The 23,364-nt window shown below is 41.5% G+C and overlaps 1 protein-coding gene across 1 annotated transcript in view; it reads left to right on the top strand.

Annotated features, from left to right (window-relative positions):
- ABCC4 (ATP binding cassette subfamily C member 4 (PEL blood group)) overlaps nt 1-6,023 on the top strand; it is a 248,533-nt gene extending 242,510 nt beyond the window's left edge. Inside the window, exon 31 of the mRNA XM_070408769.1 lies at nt 3,644-6,023. Within this exon, the coding sequence (XP_070264870.1) occupies nt 3,644-3,745 (102 nt within the window). The 3' untranslated portion in view covers nt 3,746-6,023. The remainder of the gene's footprint in view (nt 1-3,643) is intronic.
- The last annotated feature ends 17,341 nt before the right edge of the window (nt 6,024-23,364 follow it).

Below are 23,364 nucleotides of genomic sequence, written 5' to 3' on the forward strand. Positions count from 1 at the left end.
TCCTTGGACCTAACCAGTATGTCTGCTTCAGGGAAAGATAGTGATTCTATATGGTTCCTTGTTGACACATCTTAGAGTTTGCCAGTGGGTTGTAGAACTGTGCTCTTCCATGATTGCTGAGATCTGTTCCCATAGGGACCCTCTCTCTGTCTTGTCACAGCCCCATCAGATTCGGTTGCATATGGCAGCTCTTCCGAGTATTTTGCCATTTGGGATTTCAGGTGACTTCTGATTTCATCAAAGATGGGATTTTTCTTTAATTTCATATCCTTGCTGTTTAGGGTGATTTCTAAGAGGAAAAGGGGAAAGAAAATCTATTTCCATTATCTTAAAAGCAGACATCCCCTCTAACCCTCTTTAACTTTGACAACACACATGCCAATATGTACACCAAAGTTAGACCTGCCTTAAAGATTAGTTTGAGAGTTACTGGCTTTGAACTTGGGCCATACAGTTCAGGGAGAATGAACTGACAGAGTTTTAACCAGAATTCAACATAATGAATAATGGCTTATGAGTATAATGTAAAAAAAAGGCTCTCCATTATCTATACAAGGGAACTCCCCCCTCTCTTTTTAAACTTCACTCGAGGGCTTGTCTATTGACCTTAGAGAGAGAGAATAAGGGAGAGAGAAAAAGGGAAAGAAACAGCAGTGGGTTGCCTCCCTTACGTGACCCAACCAGTGATCAAACCCACAACCTTTTTAGTGTACGGGACAACGCTCCAACCAAGCCAGCCATCAGCTGTGCTCATGCAGGGGACCTTTTATTGCCGTTGCATTTAGTAAGACCTAATTCCACGATGGTGGCTTTATTGACAATTTAAAGTTTAACATTCAATATAGTTTCAACCTATTTTAATGAAATTATAATGAACTAAACCCAAGAGAAGGAAGGGGAGAGCAACAAGAAACCAACACTCATTGTCTTCTTTAGCCTTCACACATTGTTCTGAGTTGGCATTATCCCTTTTTGACAAAGGGCGAAATTAAGGCAGAAGAGCCTGAGTAACTGTTCAAAGTCACTAGTTAGTACTCCAATTTCTGTAATCTTTAAACTACCTTTCTGCCTCTCCCGGTTACCACATTCACTGCACTATGACTCTGGGGTTCTATAAAGATAATATCAAGAGATCCACAAAAGGGCCTCCCAGATGTTTTGTTTCTTCATTCGAGCTGGGTGCTGCTGCTGCTGTCCATGGACTAAGGGGCCAGTTCTCTGAGCAGCATCATAACCACACCCAACACTTAATTCGGGGTGTTTTCAGCCTGCAGTTTGCAGCCATTAATTAGTTCCTGTGAGGTAAGTCATTGTCTCATTTCACAGATGAGGCAGCCAGTATGGGTAGAGGTTCAGTGATTTTTCCCGGATCAGCAGTGAGTTCCAGAATAGAAAGCTGAGATTGTCCTCTCCAAAGGCTTAGCCTATACACCCTGCTAACAAGTGTTCGGTCATCTCATCTACCTTCATAATCCGCACTGTGAAAAAGATGCCTTCTCACACCTCTGATGTTAGGCAGTGTATGATGAAACTTGGCAACAGATGAGAAAAAGATAGGTCAAATCAAGGATTTTATACACAGGAAGCATGTTTTCAGTATTCAATTTCAAGTATTTCAAACCATGAAGCTAAGACCATTTTAGTGAAAAGTTGCTAATAATAACATAGAGAAACATTGATTTGTTGTTCCACTTATTTATGCATTCATTGGTTGATTCTTGTATGTGCCCTGCCCAGGGATCAAACTGTAACCTTGGTGTATCGGGATGATTCTCTAACCAACTGAGTTACCTGGCCAGGGCAATAATAACATATTCTTTATTTAAAAAGTCACATTAAGAGGGTTATGGAGAAAGTAACTGGCTTATTTGGGAAGGACTATCAAGCAGTAGAAAACAAAATCAATTTCCATTTGTTCTCTTGGCTGTTTTTAATTTCACCAAGAAATAGTTTTTTTGGAGTACATCCTATATAATAAAAGGCTAATATGCAAATCGACCAAACAGCAGAACGACCAGTTGCTATGACATGCACTGACCACCGGGGGCAGACACACAACACAGGAGTTGCCCCCTGGTGGTCAGTGCACTCCCACAGGGGGAGTGCTGCTCAGCCAGAAGCTGGGCTCACGGTGCAGTGGCGGTGGCGGAAGCCGCTCCCGCCTCCGAGGCAGTTGGACTTCCCCCAAGGGCTCCTGGACTGCGAGAGGGTGCAGGCCAGACTGAGGGACCCCTCTGAGTGCACGATTTTTGTGCACCGGGCCTCTAGTAAAATATAATCACACAAAATATGGTTATCTTTAAAAAATGGAGGAGGGAGGTAGTATAAATTAGCTCCCAAAACAGGTCTTATTTTTAAATACTTACATTGTAATCAAAATAGCCTCAGATTTCACCCAGTGGGATCAAAGCATTATTGAAGGATTTATTATTTCTCTCCTAAGTGAAAATATATAGTTATTTCAGATGCAGTCCTGTTTCTGAGATAGGAAGTATGTAAGCAGCAAGAGAAAAAGTACACTTTAATATAAGGTGGCTCTCTCAGCACTTTTCATTTCTGTATGTGAAATTCATTGTCTCCTATGATAACTTTGTTGACAGCAACCACAAATATCTTAGGAGCCAGGTCTTATAAAATAGATCCGGGATCGTATGACTAAGAGACCCAGCTCATGACACGTGTTAGCCTCAGATAGATGGCACATTTTCTGTTTTAAAGACTCAGACAAAACTTTCCACATTCGTCTTATGGGGGGAAAAAAATTACATTTGAAGTCCTTTTTCACCCAAACACATTTTGAGATAAGAGCTCACAAGCCTTGACATTATTTCATTTTGTTATGCGCATCTGTCAAGGCACTGAGATACGATACAGCTGCTAAAAACTGATGATTGTGGAACAGAGAGCCCTGACAGCATTTCATTTCCTTTATGTTCTGATTATACATTTATCAGAAAACCTGTATCTCTCCTAGTTCAGCTAGAAATTGGTAGAATTCAAGAAGTCAAAGGCTTGGCAAAGAACCGTCCTATTATTTGGTATCATCTTACATTTGAGAGAAGTTGCCTGGTTGCGTCATTGTTAAAGCTTTTGCTTCTCTTTTCATTATCGTATCCCACTATCCACAGATCACATTTCTATGGCCCCTATAACTACCTTGCCGCACAAATTAAACGCTGGGATATTTCATACATATACGCCAGCGCTTCAATAGTTGTCAATCAGAGTTTATAAAATACAGGGATTACAACCTGATATTAACATCCAGATCTATTGTGCTCATTTTATGTGTGAAAATGAGAAACCCTCGTGCAGACGCTAGATTTCCCAGCCTCTTTGTCACCCTGTTTTTAATTTATCTCCAGGTTTTGAGTCAGTAAAATGACTTTGCTTATCAATTTAATGTAGTGATAAAACATATCTGTGGATCGGAATGATCAGAACTAGAGTGGATCTATAGGTTGTTTGGCATTTAAGCCCAGCCCTACCGAGGGTTTTAATGGGGCTTACTTTATTGAATGAAAGCATCCCTGTATTTTTTTTTTAACTGTGCCTTTGTGAGTTATATGATTTGCTTCACATGAAGAAGTGGACATAGAAATGCAGTGCCCCATGTGCTCTCATGCCTCTGTTTTTATTACAGGTGTACTTCAAAAGGAATTATCCAGATGTTACTCAGAATGGCCATATGGTTGTGAATGCTTCCAATGGACAGCCCTTCACTATTTTTGAGACAGCACTGTGATTCTACGATGTCAAGTCTATTCTGAAGGCATTTCTCCAATAGTTTTGCACTTTCTGAACTACACTTTTTTTTACACCAGCAACAAATATTTACACATACCAGATGTTCGTTTTATTTGGATTTTTTCCTCCAGTTTCACTATATGATTTCAAACTCTAACAAAATTACTTATTATTTTTATTTATATTTATATTATAGTATTTTTTTATCTTATCCAAATCAGAAGTGCAGGCCACCAATAAAAGCTGTCTATCAGGTCTTGTGCCTTAAGAGACTCAGAGCCAAAGCTCATTTTGTGAAGTATGAGACAAAGTTGCTAAAAGATTTTTTTTTTTTTTTTACTACCACCCAAACTACATATTACGTTGCAGTTATATCAGGGATTCTATTTACTTGAAAACTGTGTGAAGTTGCCATTTTGTCTTTAACATACCAAGGATCCGTTCTTCCACCCCCCACCCCCACAGGTCTCTGGCTAAAGTAGTACAGATAAAACCAATAGGAAAAGCAAAACATATACATATACAATAGTGGGGGGGGGGGGAGGAGTTTGTTCCCCCACCCCTCACCCCCACCCCCACCCCCAAAAGTCTATAGTTAAAATATAGAAAGGCAATATGTAATTATGTTCTAAAAGAAAAGGAAGAGAAAATAATGTTTTCTCAAAATATGTGCCCATACAGGTGATTTGATAAGGAAGGACACAGTGGGATCATTGATCATCTTTTAAATTTGCATGCCTTTGACATGGTAACCGGTGTAGTTTTAGTCAGTGTGGTGATGGTATATTCAAAGAAGGCCAAACCACTACTGGTAATTCCTGAATATGTAGTAGTACTCTTATTCAAGTTTCTGGTTGACTGCCAGCTAACCTTCAGTTGACTAGAAACCTTTTGGGTTAGCCTTTATTGAAATTCCTTCTAAATTGCATGCATAGGTTCTCCCGAGTTGGTGAGAAAAAATGAAAATCATTGCGAACATTGACTGTAATTATACAGTACTCCCTGTGCACGGATTCGTGCACCGGTGAGGTCCCTCGGCCTGGCCTGCGCCCTCTCACAATCCGGGACCCCTTGGAGGATGTCGGAGGCCCGCTGCACAAATTCGGCCCAATCCCTGCAGGCCAGGCCGAGGGACCCCACTGGTGGATGAATCCGTGCACCGGGCCTCTAGTTTGCATATAAGATCTTCGGTTAATCTCTTCCTGCCCTCCCCACTTCTCTCTGAGATTCATCAGTCTGTTCCATGTTTCCATGCCTGTGCATTGAGTGCCTTCCCCCTGGTGGTCAGTGCACATCATAGCTATTGGTTGAACGGTCACTTAGGCTTTTATATATATAGATAGTCTCAGGATGCATCCAAAAAGTTCACTTTTATGAGCCTACCCAGGTTAGTTTACTTTTGTTTAGGTCTTTCTGATTAGTAAAGCAGCAAACTACAATACTTCCTAGGGCCTGCTGTGCTTTCTTTGAACTGTGGGTTTTTTGTTTTTCTTGATGGTGATGGTATGGTGAGTTCAAGTTACTAAAGGTTGTACTGTCATGGTTTTAAGTGGTTTCTCGTGACCTCTCAGAATAAGGTGTAACCACCCTCAAGTTGCAAATATTAACATATATATGTATGTATATGTGCTGCCGTATAGCAAGTATTTGTACTCTTCAACAGAAACAAATGTTTTATAGACTCAAGCCTTAAATACACACACAGACGCACACACACATACACAGCAAACTACCAAAATACACTAAGTTCCGTAGCTGTGGAACATTTTATATATAGAAATAATATGGTTAATGTTTAGTCCAGTAAACCAATAAGTTGATTAATAGTCAAGGCTAGTAGTTCAGGAGACTGAAATGACAACAATCAATAGTAATAATGAGGTTTGTTAGAACAGTGGCAATATTTGAAATGTGTGTGTGTTTATTTTGTCTTTAGAGGTTTGAAGTTGGTTAAAAAAAATGTTTCTATTTCTGTTTTACTGTCATCATAGAGTTTTTAATGAAACAAAACTCAATTGAAATAAATGGCAGTTTTCTTCTCCATTTAGAGGTCTGTATTTTTGTTCTTAGATTACTGACTCACGTCCTTGCTCTTGAAAGCCAATGCGTTTTCCTGAAATAGAAAACTACCTTTCATTACTGACTGACTGGTTCTCTTGATTAATTAGGTACCAAATATTCTAAGCAGATAGATTCGTTTCAAACGGGTTGAAATAGCTGCTATTGAAGCAAACTCAGTTGCACCATTTCCAGGAAAAAGTAGAGAATAGTATTAGCTTATGCCCTATGCTTGAACAAATATGAAGTTGTTGAGGTTTTTGTTTTTTGAAAGGTGACCTTGCCATAGAATAACAAGGTACATCTATTGCTGCTACATTTAAAACACTGAACATTGGTTCTCACAGTGCGGTCCCTGGCCCAGCAACATTAGCAGCACCTGGGAACTTGTTAGAAGTACAAGTTCTTATTTCTCACTCCCTATCTACTGAATCAAAAACTCTGGTGGTAGGGATCAATAATCCATGTCTTAAGACCAAGGGGGTGATTCTGGTGCAGACTAAAGTCTGCAAACCAGTACTTAGAACCTAGAGAACTCCTAAGACTCATTAAGAAAAACACAAGAAAGCCCAGTTAGAGAAATGGACACAGAGACTTGAATGGGCACTTCACAAAAGAGAATATCCAAATGGCCAGTAACTGGAGAAGTGCTATCTCATGTTGGTTACCAGGAAAATGAAAATTGAAACCACAGTGAGATACCACTAAACACCCACGAGAATGGCTAAAACTGAACAGCCTTGGAATACCAATCCAGGGCTAATGGAGCAGCGGGAACTCTCACAAACTACTATATGTATAAAAAAGTGTGTTTTGAAAAAAGTGACTTCTGAAAATAGTTGGACAGCATTTACCCAAGCTGTATACTCTGCGATCCACTAATTCCACTCTCAATGAATCCACATGTGCTCCAAGAGATGTGTTCAAGGATGTTCCTAGAAACAGCGAGTTCTTAATAGCCCCAGAGTGGGAATAATCCAAATGCTCATCAACAGCAGATGGAAAATAAACTGATGTAATAGAAACTCCACAGCAATGAGAGTGATTAATTATATCAACGACACAGGTCAATCTCACAAACTTAAGCCTGACCCAAAAGAATATTTATGATTCCATTTATATAAAGTTCAGACATAAGCATGACTAAACTAGTGTTCAGAGACAGAATTGTTCTTCACCTTGGGAAACTGGAAGGTGTTGGCAGTTGGGTGAAATAAAAGGGGACCTTCTGGGGGTGCTTCTAATGCTCTTTTTATGGAGGCTGGATGGTGGTTAGAACAGTATTGATTGAGGGGGGAGCAGGTGGGTGCGAGAGGGCACAGAGGGTTAAATGGTGATGGAAAGAATAAAATTAAAGTTTATTAAAAAAACAGTATTGGGCTCTATATTTGCTGCACTTTTCTGTTGTATAGTGTACTTCGAAGTTGAGTTAACTAAAAACAAAGTTCTCAGCCTGTTTTTCTTCTATTATGTTATTCAAAGTTAGTGGCTTAATCATCTAAAATTGACTCATTTGCATCTGGAAAATTATTTCTGCTTAAAATGTGAGTCTGTTTAAGGTTGTCTTATGGTCCATAGCAAATGGCCTTATTTGAAGCTCTTGGTACATGAGAGGTCAGGGCTTCTATTTTCTCTAACCAATCAATAAAATATATTACACTTCCTCTCTCCAATTCCAGGATAAGTACAAACCAAGGAACTATGAGGAATTTCTTTACTGAGGTATGATTGACATACAAAAAGCTGTACATATTTATACAACTTGATGAATTTGGAGATAAGTATACACCCATGAAACTACCACAATCTATGCAATAATCATATCCATCACCTCCAAAAGGTTCTTCCAGCACTCTTATAATTTCTATTAATATGAATGAGATTCAAACAAGTTAAAATCAATCTAATGTTAAATGCTTTTGATGACACTATAACTGCTTGGTGTCTTAACTTGGGAAAAGACAGCTTACACCAATTCAGTGAGGCAGTGAGTTAGACTTACTAAGTATTGTGACAATTGGATGAGTAAACTGTTAATTTATCAACAGATTAACTTGTCTATGTAAGCTGAAGAATCCATGCTTTTCTTTCTGATGGTTTGGAAATACTAGAAGCCTCTCTCCTCAAACCTCAGTATTTGTTTCATATTAATTCTGAAAAGTTTTATGACGTTCAGAATCTGATGCCCTGGTGTGTGTGAGATTTAGCACCTGAATATGTAAGTCACTTCTCATAACCAGTTCTGTTTTGGAGTGTTTTCAGGATTCACCTTCATCAAGAGTGCACAATAGTCTGGACACCACATCTCAAGAAAAATCACTTCCTTGTCATTCTGTAATTGTAGTCAAGGAATGGACACACCTATATGTGACTGAAAGGAAAGAGAGAAAAAGGAATCTTTTTCGCTTGGAAAGCAAAAAAAAAAAAAAAAAAAAAAAAAAAGCTCAAATTAAAACAACAACAAAAAGTTCTAAAAGCCATGTTGATAGTCAATATAGTTTAGTTACCAAATGAGCTAGTTCTCGAAAGCTCATTTATTGAATATTGAATAAGTGTGTGTCAAAAAAGGAAATTACATTCTATTCCAAAAATCCTAGACTTATGAACTACATTATTCCAAAGGTACAGACTAAAAAAATAGTTACAGTTTTCCTTAAGAAATGCAATAAATTCATGGATTAATTTTCACAAAATGTGTCTTTTAATGGGTATGTTGATCCTTATAAATTGAGGATTTTAAACCAAAACGTAACCACATTCACACACACAGGCCTTTCCACCATTATAAATTGTATTTTTGGGACTTAGAAATAAAGAATGTGTATAACCAATAATTTTCAAATAATCCCCTGCAATGCTGGACTCCTTTTCGATACCTGTTGTAGTTTGGTTCTCTGGTATTCAGAGATGGAGTTTAATGTGCAGGATGTTTATTAGGGAATGCCATTGGGACCAACACTAGAATCAAGGGAAGAAACAGGCTAGGGTAGAGGGAGAAATTAAACTGGAATGCTGGCCAGACCACCTCAGCTGACCCCACTGGAGCTCTGGAGCTAACATGGCCCATAAGGGTGGAGGCCTTTATACCTCCACCTTGATCATTTGCCTACAGGGGGTCCCCCTTCCACCCCCCAAATACTAGTAGCTGAAGGCTGCCTTCTAGCAGCACCTCAGCAGCTGGAGCAACTAGTCCTTGAAGGGAGAGCTGGGCAGCACATCCTCATGCCCACCACAGTGGCACAGATCCAGAGGGAGATAGATAATTAGGATGTATGCGGCAGAAAATTCTTAGTGATGACATTTAAGGCAGAACAACTGATTGTCCCCGATACCCTGTAGTCTGAAAAATAGAGAAGAAAGTCCCTGTAGGGGAGATAGCTTCATGCTCTAGGGTCAGCCCAGTTTTCATCTCTCCTAGAAATCAGTCTCCATCCTAGGTAATTCCTGTGTATTTCTATAATACCCTGACACCCCTCATTTGTTAAACTAAGCCACATTTAGTTTAGTGTCCTATTGTCATCATCTTGAAATATTTAATTTTTGAACATTTTGCCCAGGGCCCTGTAAATCATGCAGCATGCCTTGATAGTATTTACAGGTGGTCTGCTTCCTCACTAAATCATGAGCTTCCAAAGGCTTGAACTGTGGGCTGTGCTTTTTTTTTTTTTATCCTCACCCAAGAATATTTTCCCATTGATTCTAGAGAAAGTGAAAAGGAGAGGGGGAGAGAGAGAGAAACATCGATATGAGAGACACATCAACTGGTTGCCTCCAGCATGCCCTGACTGCAGGCAGGGAATGAACCCGAACCCACAACTGAGGAACATACCCTTGACCTGGAATCAAACCCGAGACCCTTCAGTCCACAAGCTGATGCTCTAACCACTGAGCAACCAGCCAGGGTGGCCTGTGCATTTTTAAATTACATCTAGCACAGTGTCTGCCACATAGTGGGTGCTCAATAAATGTTTGCTGAATGAATGAATGATGACTAAGAAAATATCTCCCTTCTAAACTTCATAATTTTGAAATTTCAAGTGGTAGCCTAGAATTTGGAGTCAGTCACCCAGATCTGCATGATAATTCTGTCTTTGCCTCTTTGGGAGACCAAAGAATATATTGTACAAAGTGGGACATGAGAGTGAAAGGAAGGTGCTACCCAGCCGAAGGTGCCAAGGCCATAAACTGACACCACCCTGGACAAAATGGGAGATGGTCACCCTATTGACATGTAGCCTTGGTTACATGCTTACATAGCGTCTCAGTCTCTCTGAACCTCAGTTTCTTTCTTCATCTCTAAGGTGGATATAGTTCCTGCCCTTGCACAGTTGCTTTGGTTGGGATGACTGGTGGACTAAGAGCATCCAAAGAAACAAGGATGAAATCATTAACCTTGGACATGAAGAACATCCCCTCTTCCACTAAGATAGGTAGGTTTGTGGACTGTAGAAGGTATATTTGAGGAGGCCTCATCAGTGAGGCCTAAACCACACTGTCCTTACTTCACATATAGTTAAAATGAAACAAGCACCTGGGGAGGAGCACAAGCTCTGGAGTCAGTCTTCCAGGTTCAAATGCTCCTCTTTGCATTGGCTGCCTGGGTTTAGACACAAGTTCTACTACTTGCTAACTGTGAGCTCTTGGGGTCGGAAAGCACACCATGCTTCAACTTCATTGTAAAAGTGAAATACGGGTACAGTAGGTCCTCAGTTTACATTGGAGATCTGTTCCTATGGCGCACGTAAGGTGATCTTGGCCGTAAGTCAGAATGCACCTACATAAGCACCTACGTCACTCACATGGAGCACATACACAGCAGTAATGGAGTGAAACAGTAAAAAAAACATTAAAAGAAAGATAACAATTCCTGACCTTTACTTATGGTAAATAAATAATAAAAAACATAAAGCACATATGTACATACGTCAAAATGACGGAACTTTTTTTTTTTAATAAATAAATGGGAGATGGTGATGTAACCACGAAACAACATACGTTGAGTCCGACGTAACCTGAGGACTGTCTGTAGTGATTTTCTTTTTAATATATTTTTATTGATTTCAGAGGGAGAGAAAGAAACATCAATGATGAGAGAGAATCATTGATTGGCTGCCTCCTGCACGCCCCCTACTGGGGATCGAGCCCACAACCTGGGCATGTGCCCTGACCGAGAATCAAAGCGGGACCTCCTGGTTCAACCACTGAGCCATGCCTGCTGGGCAGGAGTAGTGATTAGAGGGCTGTTGTAAAGATTAAATAGAACAGTGACACAGTGTATGGTCTGTTAGCTAGTGTCAGTAAGTGAACTGTTTATAACTAGGAATTTTAAAACAGAAACGGTTTAGCCCCTTGACATTGCCACAACATCCAAACTCAGGATTGGTGGAATCCGGCAGACCATGTGCAGCAGAATCATTTATTAGTTTGCAATGGATTGAAAATTATAAATTATTACAGGTGAGAAGCACTGCTTAAGAACAATGCTGACTATGTAGTTAGCTCTCCATAAACATGTTTATAAATTGTTACCACAACAGGCAAAAATTATGCCATGATACTTATGTATGAAATGATATCACATAGGCTCTATTATAATTAGCAATATTTAATAGGATTATAAAATTAGGAATAAACTCTTGTTCAAGGTTAGAGATGTTTTTTCCTTACGTCTAAAAGGGCATTTAAAGAAACAAAACAATACTGTGTATATGTTTATATCCACTATATTCTTGAATCTACAGCCTAGACTTGTTGGAGAAGGCACCCGGGAGCACATCAGGCCACTTTAAAAGCCCTTTTAGGGAACAAGGTTTTGTGTAAACTGGTGATTTTCCTTAAAAAACAGAAAGAATATGGATTAACTGAATGTTTGCTTTTTAAATCGAATGTTCTAAGGAAAATAACCTCATTTTTTTCAAAAACTAAAACAGCATGTGTTGAAAAACTGAGAGAAACATATGTTTATTTGAATTTAGAACGTAGAATAACATTAATAAAAGAAATAACATGCCCCGCCCTGTAAGGCCTCCATCTATACTCCAGGCCCATCAAACTTGCCTTGGGGCTCAACATTGGGATTGTATGTTATTTTTTCAAGAAGAACCAAGATAAGATTTAGAGGCACTAAGAATGTTGTACAGAAAGCTTACATTGGATGTTTCTGACCAAATTCTGTCTTTCCCTCAGCACCATGCTCATGAAACTAGCCAACTCACAATTATCCATCTCAATACATGGGAGCTTTGGCTGTTCCCAAACAGTGCTTCATCCAAAAGTTAATCATATTTAATTTTGGAGGGCATTATATGAAAAACTGTTAAATTTAAATTTTGCAGATTACCTAGACAAATTAAAATGAGTCTCCACGAGACAGAGTTTACATCTTTAGGAGTGTTGTATGTAAGGAAGTCACAGTCAACAGAAGATTGAAGACTAAAGCTTTCTTTTTTTATAACATGATAGATGTTTTTAAATCGAGTTCATATTGAATCTGATAAGATATTTGATAGATAAAAGGGAAAGCTCTTTTTTTTTTTTATACAATGCCAACAAATGTAAAAGGATTGATAAAAAGAGAAAATACCACGTGGCAGACATCCCTGTCATAAATCATATAAAATTGAACATTGGCTACTAAATAAATATAGAGGCAATGTTGGGGAGCATTTTCTTAGACTGAAAGTGTCCTCCAAGATTAACTAGTTTATAATTGGGGTTGGGGTGATCATATCTTTAAAGTGGAAAAATCCAACAGACACCATCCTAATCCAGTGACCAGCGTTACCAGTACTAATAAAGGGCCAGCCGACACCCTGGCCTCTTGATGTGTGAGGCAATGACAACAAGACACCATTTCTGTGGTATTCCTGCCTCTGCTGCAAAAGAACCAAAAAGGCATAGTCTAAGTAGAATCAACTCAAACTCAAATAGAGGACATTCTATAAAACAATTGGCCTGTATTCTTTAAAAATATCAATGACAAAAGTTGAGGAAGTGTTTCAGATTAAATGGACACTGAGAAGAGAATACCATTGAATGCACTGTGTGATCCAGGATTTTAAAAAAAATGCAATGTAGTAAATAATAGAAGTGCATCAATATTAAATTTTCTGAATTTACTCTTTATACCATGGTATGTGAGAGAATGTTATTAGGAAATATACACTGATATATTTAGTGGTGACTGGTTATGATCTCTATAACTTACTCTCAAATGGTTTTGCAGAAATGATTTCATATATCCTATATAATAAAGAGGTAATATACAAATTGACCATCACACCCTCACATAAGATGGCCACCCCCATTGATCAGCTGCCTCCTGCACGCCCCCTACTGAGGATCAAGCCCCCAACCTGGGCATGTGCCCTTGACTGAGAATCAAACTGTGACCTCCTGGTTCATAGGTCGATGCTCAACCACCCCCATGTAGTCACAAGATGGCCACCACAAGATGGTCAGCAGGGGAGGGCAGTTGTGGGCAATCAGACCAGCAGGGGAGGGCAAATGGGGGTCACCAGGCCTGCAGGGGAAGGCAGTTGGGTAGGGGAACAGGTCTGCAGGGAAGGGCAGTTAGGAGCACCCAGGCCGGCAGGGGAGGGCAGTTGGGGGTGACCAGGCCTGCAGGAGATGGCAGTTGGGGGCGACTGGGCTGGCAGCGGAGGGCAGTTGGGGGCAACTGGGCCAGCAGGGGAGGGCAGTTGGGGGCGACCGGGCCAGCAGGGAAGGGCAATTGGGGGCGACTGGGCCGGCAGGGGAGCAGTTAGGCGTCGATCAGGCTGGCAGGGGAGTGGTTAGGGGGTGATCAGGCTGGTAGGCAGAAGCGGTTAGGAGCAATCAAGCAGGCAGGCAGGCAAGTGGTTGGGAGCCAGCAGTCCCAGATTGTGAGAGGGATATCCGAGGGGTCCCAGATTGGAGAGGGTGCAGGCTGGGCTGAGGGACACTCCACCCCCCCCCCCCCCCCAGTGCACATATTTCGTGCACTGGGCCTCTAGTACTACATATAATATATAGCATATAACATTTTATATATATGACCCTGGATCCAGAACAATATGTACCTATCTATAAAGAAAGCACATGAAGGAAAAATGTTAAGTGAGTGAATGTAGATAAAGGATACACAGGAGCTCATTATACTATTACTGCAACTTTTATGTAGATTTAAATCTTTTCTAAAATAAAAAGTCTAAAAAAACCTCTCCATAGCTCATCCACAGAGTGTAGAGACCACATTGAGATAAGCAAGAGATGACTCTATGTGGTCTATAAAAATCATCATCCAAGTTCCAGTTTTGTGGGTATGGTTCGCACAGCTCCCTCCAACCTGCAGTGCACCAATCTAGCTTGAGGTGAAAGCACACCTTCACCCAGGAGCCAAGGTGCCTGCTGCTAACAGAATTATTTTTCACACAGGCAAGATACAGCACTATGTGATCTTTTAAGGATATAATAATGCCAAATGCAGAACCACTGATGGGCCAAATTTCCAGAACTGTTGTTGAAGGGAGTGACCACCCTGCGATCCCCCTGTGTTCTGAGTGGAGACTCTGTCAATTACAGAGCTGCCCTCAGCAGTGGATGCCTTGGGCCTCCACAGACAGTTGAAACACCAATTGCTGCTCAACAGAAGCCCTGCAGACTGTCCCAAACTATGTGTGCCAGGGTGAACTCATTTTATCCAGAAGGCTTTCTTTTTTTCCCAAGATACATAGATATTTCTTTCTGGAATTGTGCCAGCCAAGTTTATTCTGGTAGGCATTTTCTTGATATGAAAATAAATGGGCTCCTTTTATTAGCTTTCTTAATGGCCTGACTTAACCGATCTGACTGTAAGAAAGCATCTTCTCTGCTTTGACACTACTTGTAAATGTGGTACCAAGCCAACACACAAGCACACAGGAGAAGGATGTTGGTGCTAGAATTCCTTTCCTCCAAATAGGAAACCATTTTCAAGAAAGTTCACCTTGGCAAAGACATAGGCAGTAAAACCTCAGACATTTTTCATGGCAATATTTTTTTCAGATAGATCTCATTAGGCAAGGGAAACAAAAGAAAAAATAAGCAAATGGGGCTTCATCAAACTAAAAAGGTTTTGCATAGCAAAGGAAACTATCAACAAATGAAAAGATAACCCACTGAATGGGAGAACATATTCGCCAATGTTACATCAGATAAGGGGTTAATATCCAAAATTTATAAAGAACTTACAAAACTCAACACCAAAAACACACACTACACAATCCAACTTAAAAGTGGGCAAAGGACCTGAATAAACACTTCTCTAAAGAGGACATACAGATGGCCAATAGACATTGAAAAGATGTTCAATGTCACTAATCATCAAAGAAATGCAAATTAAAACCACAATGAGATATCATCTCACACCTGTCAGAATGGCTATCTATCATCAATAAATCAACAAACAACAAGTATTGGTGAGGATGTGGAGAAAAGGGAACCCTTGTGCACTGTTGGTGGGAATGTAGATTGGTGCAGTGTCTGTGGAAAACAGTATGGAGTTACCTCAAAAATTAAAAGTGGGCCCTGGCCAGATGGCTCAGTTGGTTGCAGCATTGTCCCATTCAGTAAACGGTTGTGGATTTGATCCCCGGTTCAGACGCATACATTGATGTTTCTCTCTTTCTTTTTCTCTTTCCCTTTCTCTCTCAAATCAACAAACATTTCCTCGGGTGAAGATAAAAAAATGAATAAAAAATGGAACTGTCTTATGACCCAGTGATTCCACTTCTGGGAATATATCCAAAGAAACCAAAAACACTAATTAGAATATATGCATCCCTGTGTTCACTGCAGAATTATTTACAATAGCCAACATTTGGAAGCAGTCCAAGTGCCCATCAGTGAATGAGTAGATAAAAAAGCTGTGGTATATTTACATAATGGAATACTACTTGGCCTTAAAAAGGAAGAAAATTTTATCCTTTGTGACAGAATGGATGGACCTGGTAAACATTATACGAAATGAAATAAGCCAGTCGGAGAAAGACAAGGACCGTATGATTTCACTTTTATGTGGAATCTAATGAACATAATAAATTAACAAACAAGATAGAAACAGATGCATAGATACAGAGAATAGACTGACAGCTGTCAGAGGGGAGGGAGGTTGGGGGCTGGGTGAAAAAGGTGAAGGGATTAAGAAAACTTCACGGACAGATAACAGTATGGTGATTATCAGAGGGAAAGTGGGTCGGGGGGGGAGGTAGAAGAAGATAAAGGAGGGATAAACTGTGATGCAACAAGACATGACTTTGGGTGGTGGACGTACAATACAATATACAAACGTATTATAAAATTATACACCTGAAACCTACATAATTTTATTAACCGATATCACCCCAATGAATACTTTTTTAAAAGAAGAAAAAAGAAAGTACACCTTGGCAGTTTAAAATAATGTTGAGAAATAGGGATGTCTAATTTCATAAAACAGAGATTAATATCTCTGGTCACTTTAAAGATCCACTGAAATTTGCTGATTTCTTTTACTAAATATTTCCAGTATTTCTTCCATGTTGTTTTACAGTGAATACAATGAAAATAATGATGGCACATTGTATCCTACAATTTTTAAGGTTCAAAACAGACAATACTTTGTGTTGGCAAGGATATGGCAAACCAAGCACTTTCAAACATGCTGGTGAAAGTGTGAACTGTACAAACTTTATGCAGTGTCACAGGGTAACATGTCAATGTCCTTAAAATGTTCCTAAATTTTGGCTCCAAATTTATTTTCTAGGAATCGAACCAAAGGATGCAAGTATAAATCCCAAGAATAACAAAAAATATACTCAAAGATATTTATTGCAGTATTGCTTATAATATCAAAAGTTGAAACAAGCTAAATTTCAAAGAGTCCAAATTTGGTATGTTCATGCAATAAATTAAGCAACCGATAAAATAGTCTTTCCAAAGATAATTTAATGATGTGGGGCAAATACTCATTTTACATTAAGTGAGAAAAATTATCTAAAATTTTAAACATTTGTAAAGTGCATTTGTATTTTTAAAACTGAAGTTAAATAAGCAAAGTGTTAACAGTAGTTACCTCTGACTGGTTTGAGTATCACTGATTTTTATTCTCTAATAGATTCTCTAGGTTTTCTAAATTTTCCAAATTACCTACAATGAGCCTGGGTTAATTCTAAGGTTCACAAAATATGTAAAGATCAAGTCATAGTGCCTCTTTCAGTTGGGATAAACGCATGAGTTTACATTTTATTTATAAACTAGGGCCCGGTGCATGAGAATTCATGCACTGGAGGGGGGTCCCTCAGCCTGGCCTGCTCCCTTTCACAGTCCAGGAGCCCTCAGGGGAGGGAGGCAACCCAGCAATCAGGGGAAGGCGATGCCCCCATCACACCTCTGCTGCTGCCACTGCCAGCAGCGCAAGCCTCGGCCGGACCTGGTTACCTGAGTCTTGGGCCGGCCCTGGGTGGCTGGGGGGCCGAGGGGATTGGGAGACTCTGGAGGCAGGCGTGGAGCTGAGGGGACTGGGTGCTGCCATCTTGTGGCTGTGGGCGCCGCCATCTTTGCAACGGCGTGAGGGTCAATTAGCATATTCCCTCTTTATTAGATAGGATAATGTCTTATCTGGCCACATAGAAGCTCCTAGCCTCAATGTCTTTACATCAAATTTTCTCATTAACTCATGAGTTGTACAGTTCTTCAGAAGAGTTTTGTATCATAGGCTACATATCTTTCCAGTGTTCCTATTCCCTGGCAATATTTGGCAAGTTTGAAAATTCCAATGTATTCCCATTTAAAATGTAGGCCATGTAAATACCGACTTAGTAAAGCTGTGTAGTCAGAAATAGTTTTTGAACACTACTTTTAGGACAGATAATCATTCATTTCTAAAACTTAAAAATCTTTTTTACAAACATGTAAATATGATTGCCAAACGGTTAAAAAGAAAACCAAATTAGCAGTAAGGAACACAGCCTACTTTGTCAATGCAACTACCAAACAGCAACAATAATGGTTGTTACTCTAAAACAGATCTAGTTTTTACTGAAATTTTGGCTTCTAAATTACACATTGGGCCTAGATCTGCCACCACATGTTTTTTGGGGGAGGCACCTACAATTAGTTATTGAGCAAAGTAATTTTTAGTCAAATTTCCCTGAGAGACGTGGTACCTCCCCATTATAATGTTTGAGCTTCTGATTTACATGTGTGGGGGTAGACATGCAGATGACAGCTAGGAATCTGAGACACTACTTATTTTGATGGAATTTAGAATTTCAAGTCTTTCTCAAGCAGCTGGGCTCCAGAGGTGAGATAGATAGATAGTATCAATAAGCCAGCCCAGCATAACATCCATGGCTGAACATCATGTCCAGCCCATGGAGGAGGACAGGTTAGCTGTCTGAACATAGCTTTTGGTTCTTTTCCTTGCTTCCTCACCTTTGTTCCTTCTCCCTACTTAGAGCAAGATTCCAGCTTCTAAGTTCTGAATTGGAGTCAGCAACATTTGTCCCTACCTGATAAAGACATGACTAATCTGATTGCATCAGTGCCAGGAGACTCTCTTCAAGGCTACTTTTTTGAGTGGGTAGACCAGGTAGCCACCCATGGATTGGATTGAAGGAGCCCTGGGAAAATCCTCTACATAAAATATGTTTCTCACTAATGCTTGAGGGGCCCTTCTTGGTGATTCATTCATGTGGATTCCCTGTGCTCTTTCCTTGAGATCCTTTTGAAAACAAGATACTGTATTTGTGTGACGGTGTAAAACATTAAGTCACTAACACTTTAATATTGCTGAGTTTACCTCATTGCTTTCTCTAATAAAAGAAGCAAGGGATACCACACAGGATTTGGGGGAGTGGGTGCTTGTGACCCATCTGGAAGCATTCATCCTTGGTAAGCATGACAGAAACTTTACCAGTAAAGATATTTCGACAAATAAGTTGCATAATAACATCACAATAAGGAAATCGCCAATATCCTGATAACACATAGGCAATTGAATTTGGCTTCACTTTGTGCAGCCAGATATACAATTTTGAGCACCACCCAGCTGCCAGTCTTGCCTATTAAGCCAAATTATCACTCAGATCTACTCTGGGTCAGAGTTGGTTGAAGGATCTTGTAGGACTTGACTTGGCGTTCACCATTTCGGGGAGAAGGAACTTGAAGAACCAGGCCTGCTTAGTAAAGAGAGGTTTAGGCTGCTTAAGATGCCAAGGGATTTTTTTGAGGGCAGCCAGGTCTCTTTGATCAGAGTCTGGCTAAACATGGCATCTGAACCATAGCAGAAGAATAATCAGTGTCGGCTGAAAGAATGAATGGCTTTCATACTGAGTATTAGTTGAACAAGTTGATCCTTGTTTCAGGCAAACTAATGTCACCTTCATCTCAACATCAGAAAATGCAGATGTAGTTTAAACTTTTAGGCAACGGATTGGAGACAGTGTATTTATGTGCTAAGTGTGCTATGTTATACCAATTATTCCTCTCTTTTTTCTCTCTCTGCTTTAAATGTAGGAAGTATCTACTATGGGAAGAGCCTACCACTAATATGTTCACACCCATAGCAAGAGCACAAATGGAGGCCCAAATATTTAAGTAGGTAAAGCTATAAATCAAGCTAACGAAGTGTTCAATAAAATGTGTTATGCTCCATCTTGGTAATCCTTCAGAACTACCTGGAGGGCCTTGTTCCAATTTAGAATTGTTGGGTCCTCAGAGTTCTGTGATGAAAGGAGGAGATGTGGGGAGAGCTGGCCCAATACCCATAGCCCTCACCTGAAAGAGCCTCAGGTACACCTGTAAGGACATCCCAGATGGCACAGGCAAGTCCAGTCACCCCTCCCTACCCCTGGCCAAGGCCTACTCACACCAGTGATGTTGCCTGGTACTGTTGCTTTTAGGAGGATGGACTCAAGCAACAGTACCATGCAGGTTCTTGAAATGGGCTGGAACCACTTGGACAAGCCATTCCAGGACCCTGGGTACCCTTGGTGTTTCTGGACCTTTAATATGCATAGAATCCACCTGGGGATCTAGTTAAACTGCAGACTCTTGTTAACATGCAACAGGTCGGAGAACTGGGCTGAATGCCTGCATTTCTAACATGCCTCTGGGAGATGCTAATGCTGTTGGTTCGTGGACCACACTTTGCATAGTGAGCACCTGAAGGATGGGCTCTGGACAGGTGTGTCCCCTTGGCTCTCTGATGCTTCACCCCATGAGGACTGGCCAGGTCAGCAGAGGGGAGGGGTGGGACCAAGGGCAGAGGACTCTTGCCCTGGTCTAAGGGCAGTTCTGGCTCCTTCTTTGCCCATGTCCCCATCGCAGCAATGGGCTCTGTTCCCACACTGCAGGGCACGGGTCCTCCCCCACCAGCGGTGCCACCTCCAGCCTTTGATCTCCCACCCACTCTCCCCAAATCCAGTTTCTCTTGGCTCCTTTCTCTGCAGCCGTTCTCACTCCTGCCTCTGCTTTTTTCTTACGCCACAAAAGTAAAAATAACATTTCAAAAATATTGAAAATTAATGCTGACGAAATCGTGTTTTTGTTTTCTTGGGAATGTAAGAGCATGTAGTAGCAACAATCATAGATAAAGCCTCGCCAGTACCTAGCTATTGTTTGTGAACAAAATCATATCTGCTCACCCCTTTTCATTACCTCAAATCAGGACTTCCAAGCATAAACGCTTACTAGATTAGAGCAGACTGGATTCTTCTCCCATATTTGTATGTTGACAAGGCTAGGGGAGCTGCTACCTCACCATCTAATGGAATCACGGGCTGCTAAAAAATAACCCCTGCAAGTTTGTATTAGAACCGGGAGACACCTCTCCCCGTCTCTGCCCCTGCCCCTTGTTGAGATGAAGCTTAATCCTTCGACATGTGTGCAAGTATTTGCACTGGCTTTGGGTTCTTTTCTTCTTTCCAAGGCTGTTTTTCACTATTTGGCTGGGTTATTTGAACAGGTGGCTTTGCACAACCTATGCTAATGTGAGGCTTTTGTCTGCTTTGAGATTGCACAGAGTCATTTAAGGGAGAAATGTTGCTTTCTTGCTAAATTCTTCACACCTGCTCTGATAACCACCCCGTGTTGAACTAAACTACCATGCCGGAGAGGGCTTCCTCTAACTGGGCACAACTCCGCAAGGCACGGACCCACGTTTCCTCTTCTTACTCCCATGACCAGCAGCCCAAAGCCTCTTAGGCTGGGTGCCCGCCTGGCTCTGTCCCGGAGCGAGTACATTAGGGATCCCCGCCAGGAAGGTTCTGGGGAGCCTCCCTGGACTTGGTCAAGGGCGAGGCGCAGGTGGGCGCGCTGGGCCTCCCAGAGTCCGTAGCAAAGGCCGCGGGCCTGAGCCGGGCTTCCCGATCGTTTGTCCCGGGCCCCTTCCGGCGGGCGCTCGGGCGCGGGCTCGGAGCGGCGCTTGGCGGGCGATCACAGGCGGGCGCCCCGGGACGCTCGGCGCGCGCGCTCCTGGCCGCAGATCACAGGCGCCGCGCTCCGCCCGCCGGCCCGGGAGCCCGCCTGCTCCCTGGAACGCGATCACAGGCCGCGCCTCTGGCCCCGGGGCGGGGAGGGGCGCCGCTCGGGCCCTAGGGGAGAGCCGTCGCCTGCGCGTTCCCACGGGGAGGTCCAGGGCTGGGCGAAGGCTTCTCCCGCTGGCCCGCCGGTGAGAAGGGGGCGCGAGGACAGAAGGCAGTCCTCCGGCTGCCAGGCGAAAGGGGGGCCAGTGCCAAGCGGCCCCTGGATGGGGCTGTACAGACACACCGAGGTCACGGGCACTCGGTAGCCACCGAGTATGGATTCCTAACGAGGATGCGCTGAGGGTGGGCTTTTCTAGTTAGTTTTTTTTTTTTAAGGGAACCTGCATTCTGTATTCCTCAGCCACAAGAAAAGAAAGAACGAAGTGCATATGGAATAGGCAAGGCTGGCTTGGATATAGTTTAAAGGGATCCGATCCTGCCCACAAAAGTGGGTGTGATGATGCCCAGTAGTTTTCACCTGGCCCATCACTCCTCACCTGCGCGCTGTAGGTGGGCGCCGAGCTGCCTCCCCTCGCGTTAACCCGCAGGCACTCAGACACATGCACGCACACACAATTACACGTAACCTTTGGAGACTCTGGGCCCTACAAGGAGAGGGGAGAGCCTAACACTCTTCAGGGCTTAAGTGGCCCATATGTCTACCACGACCTTCAGGTCCCTAGCATCTCTACAGGAAGCATGGGAAAGTCTGGTGTATGAATGCCACACACACACACACACACACACACACACACACACACACACACAAAACTGTCCAAAGGCCATCCCTGGACCCATAAGCTCACCAAGCATTACCCGTAGACTAAACCAAATAGGATGTCTAGAAGCATGTAGTGCTGTTTTCAAGGTTAGGTAGAGGACAGGGATAATTTTTTAAACTTACTCAATTCACAGTAACTCTCCTCAAAGGGCATTTGCCTCAGGAAGTTTCTTTCACTTAGCAAAGTGCTTTTGAAAGGCATCAAATGCATTTGTCAGTACCTAGCTATTTCTTATTTCTTATGGGGTTTATCACAATTTGTTTATTCATCCACCAGTTGGACATCTGGGTTGTGTCATGGACGGATGATACATCTGCATCAGAATCCCTGGAACCTGTGAAAATTACCTTACGTGGCAAAAGATGTGGTTAAGGAGAGAGAGGAGGAATTTATCTTGATTTACCTAAGTGCCCTAAGTGCCATCACATGTATCCTCATAAGGGAGAGTCAGAGGGAACTTAGAAATAGATAGGTGATGTGACTACAGAGCAGAGAGATGCAGCCACGGGCCAAAGAATGCCAACAGCCACCAGAAGCTGGAGGAAGAAAGATTCTCCGCTAGAGCCTCCAGGGGGAGTGCTGTCCTGCCTGCACCTTGATTTTGGACTTCTGGGCCCCAGAACAGTAAGAGAATAAATTCTGTTGTGTTAAGCAATGAATAAAAATGTCAGCTTCTCCACATCCTCGCTGACACTTAGCGCATTTTTGTTTGTAAAATTTTAGCCATTCTGATGAGTGTGTAGCAGTATCTCATTTGGTTTTAATATGCATGTCCTCCCTGGCAAGCGATGTTGAACATCTTTGCACGTGTTTATTTGTCATGTAGATTTTCTTTGATGAGAAGCCTATTCACATCTTTTCTTCAATTTATATCGAGTTATTTTTTAAATTACGGATAGTTTAAATGCTTTTAATATGCACTATAACTGACAATAACTTACACAAATACAACTTTATTTTATTAAACCTTATGTAACTAACTGTATAAAATTAAAATAAAGCATCTTTCAGTTAGCATTTTATATTATGAGACACAATATACTGAATATATTTTTTAATGAACTTGATTTTACATCTCTCTCTTTATCAGACATTAGCGTTAGGAACAATGGGGCTGAGTCAGAACTGCATATCAGGTGCAACATCAAGTCTATTCATTTATTTTGTTTTTGTTGGAGCACAGAGGGTGTTGTAGCAAAGGGAAGCAGAACATAAGTTTCATGTTTTGCAACATTTGGGTATCTTTGCAATGA

Source organism: Myotis yumanensis, unplaced genomic scaffold, assembly GCF_028538775.1.
Source record: "Myotis yumanensis isolate MYYU_CA2020_CCGP unplaced genomic scaffold, mMyoYum1.0.hap1 SCAF_3, whole genome shotgun sequence".
NCBI classification, from domain to species: Eukaryota; Metazoa; Chordata; class Mammalia; order Chiroptera; family Vespertilionidae; genus Myotis; species Myotis yumanensis.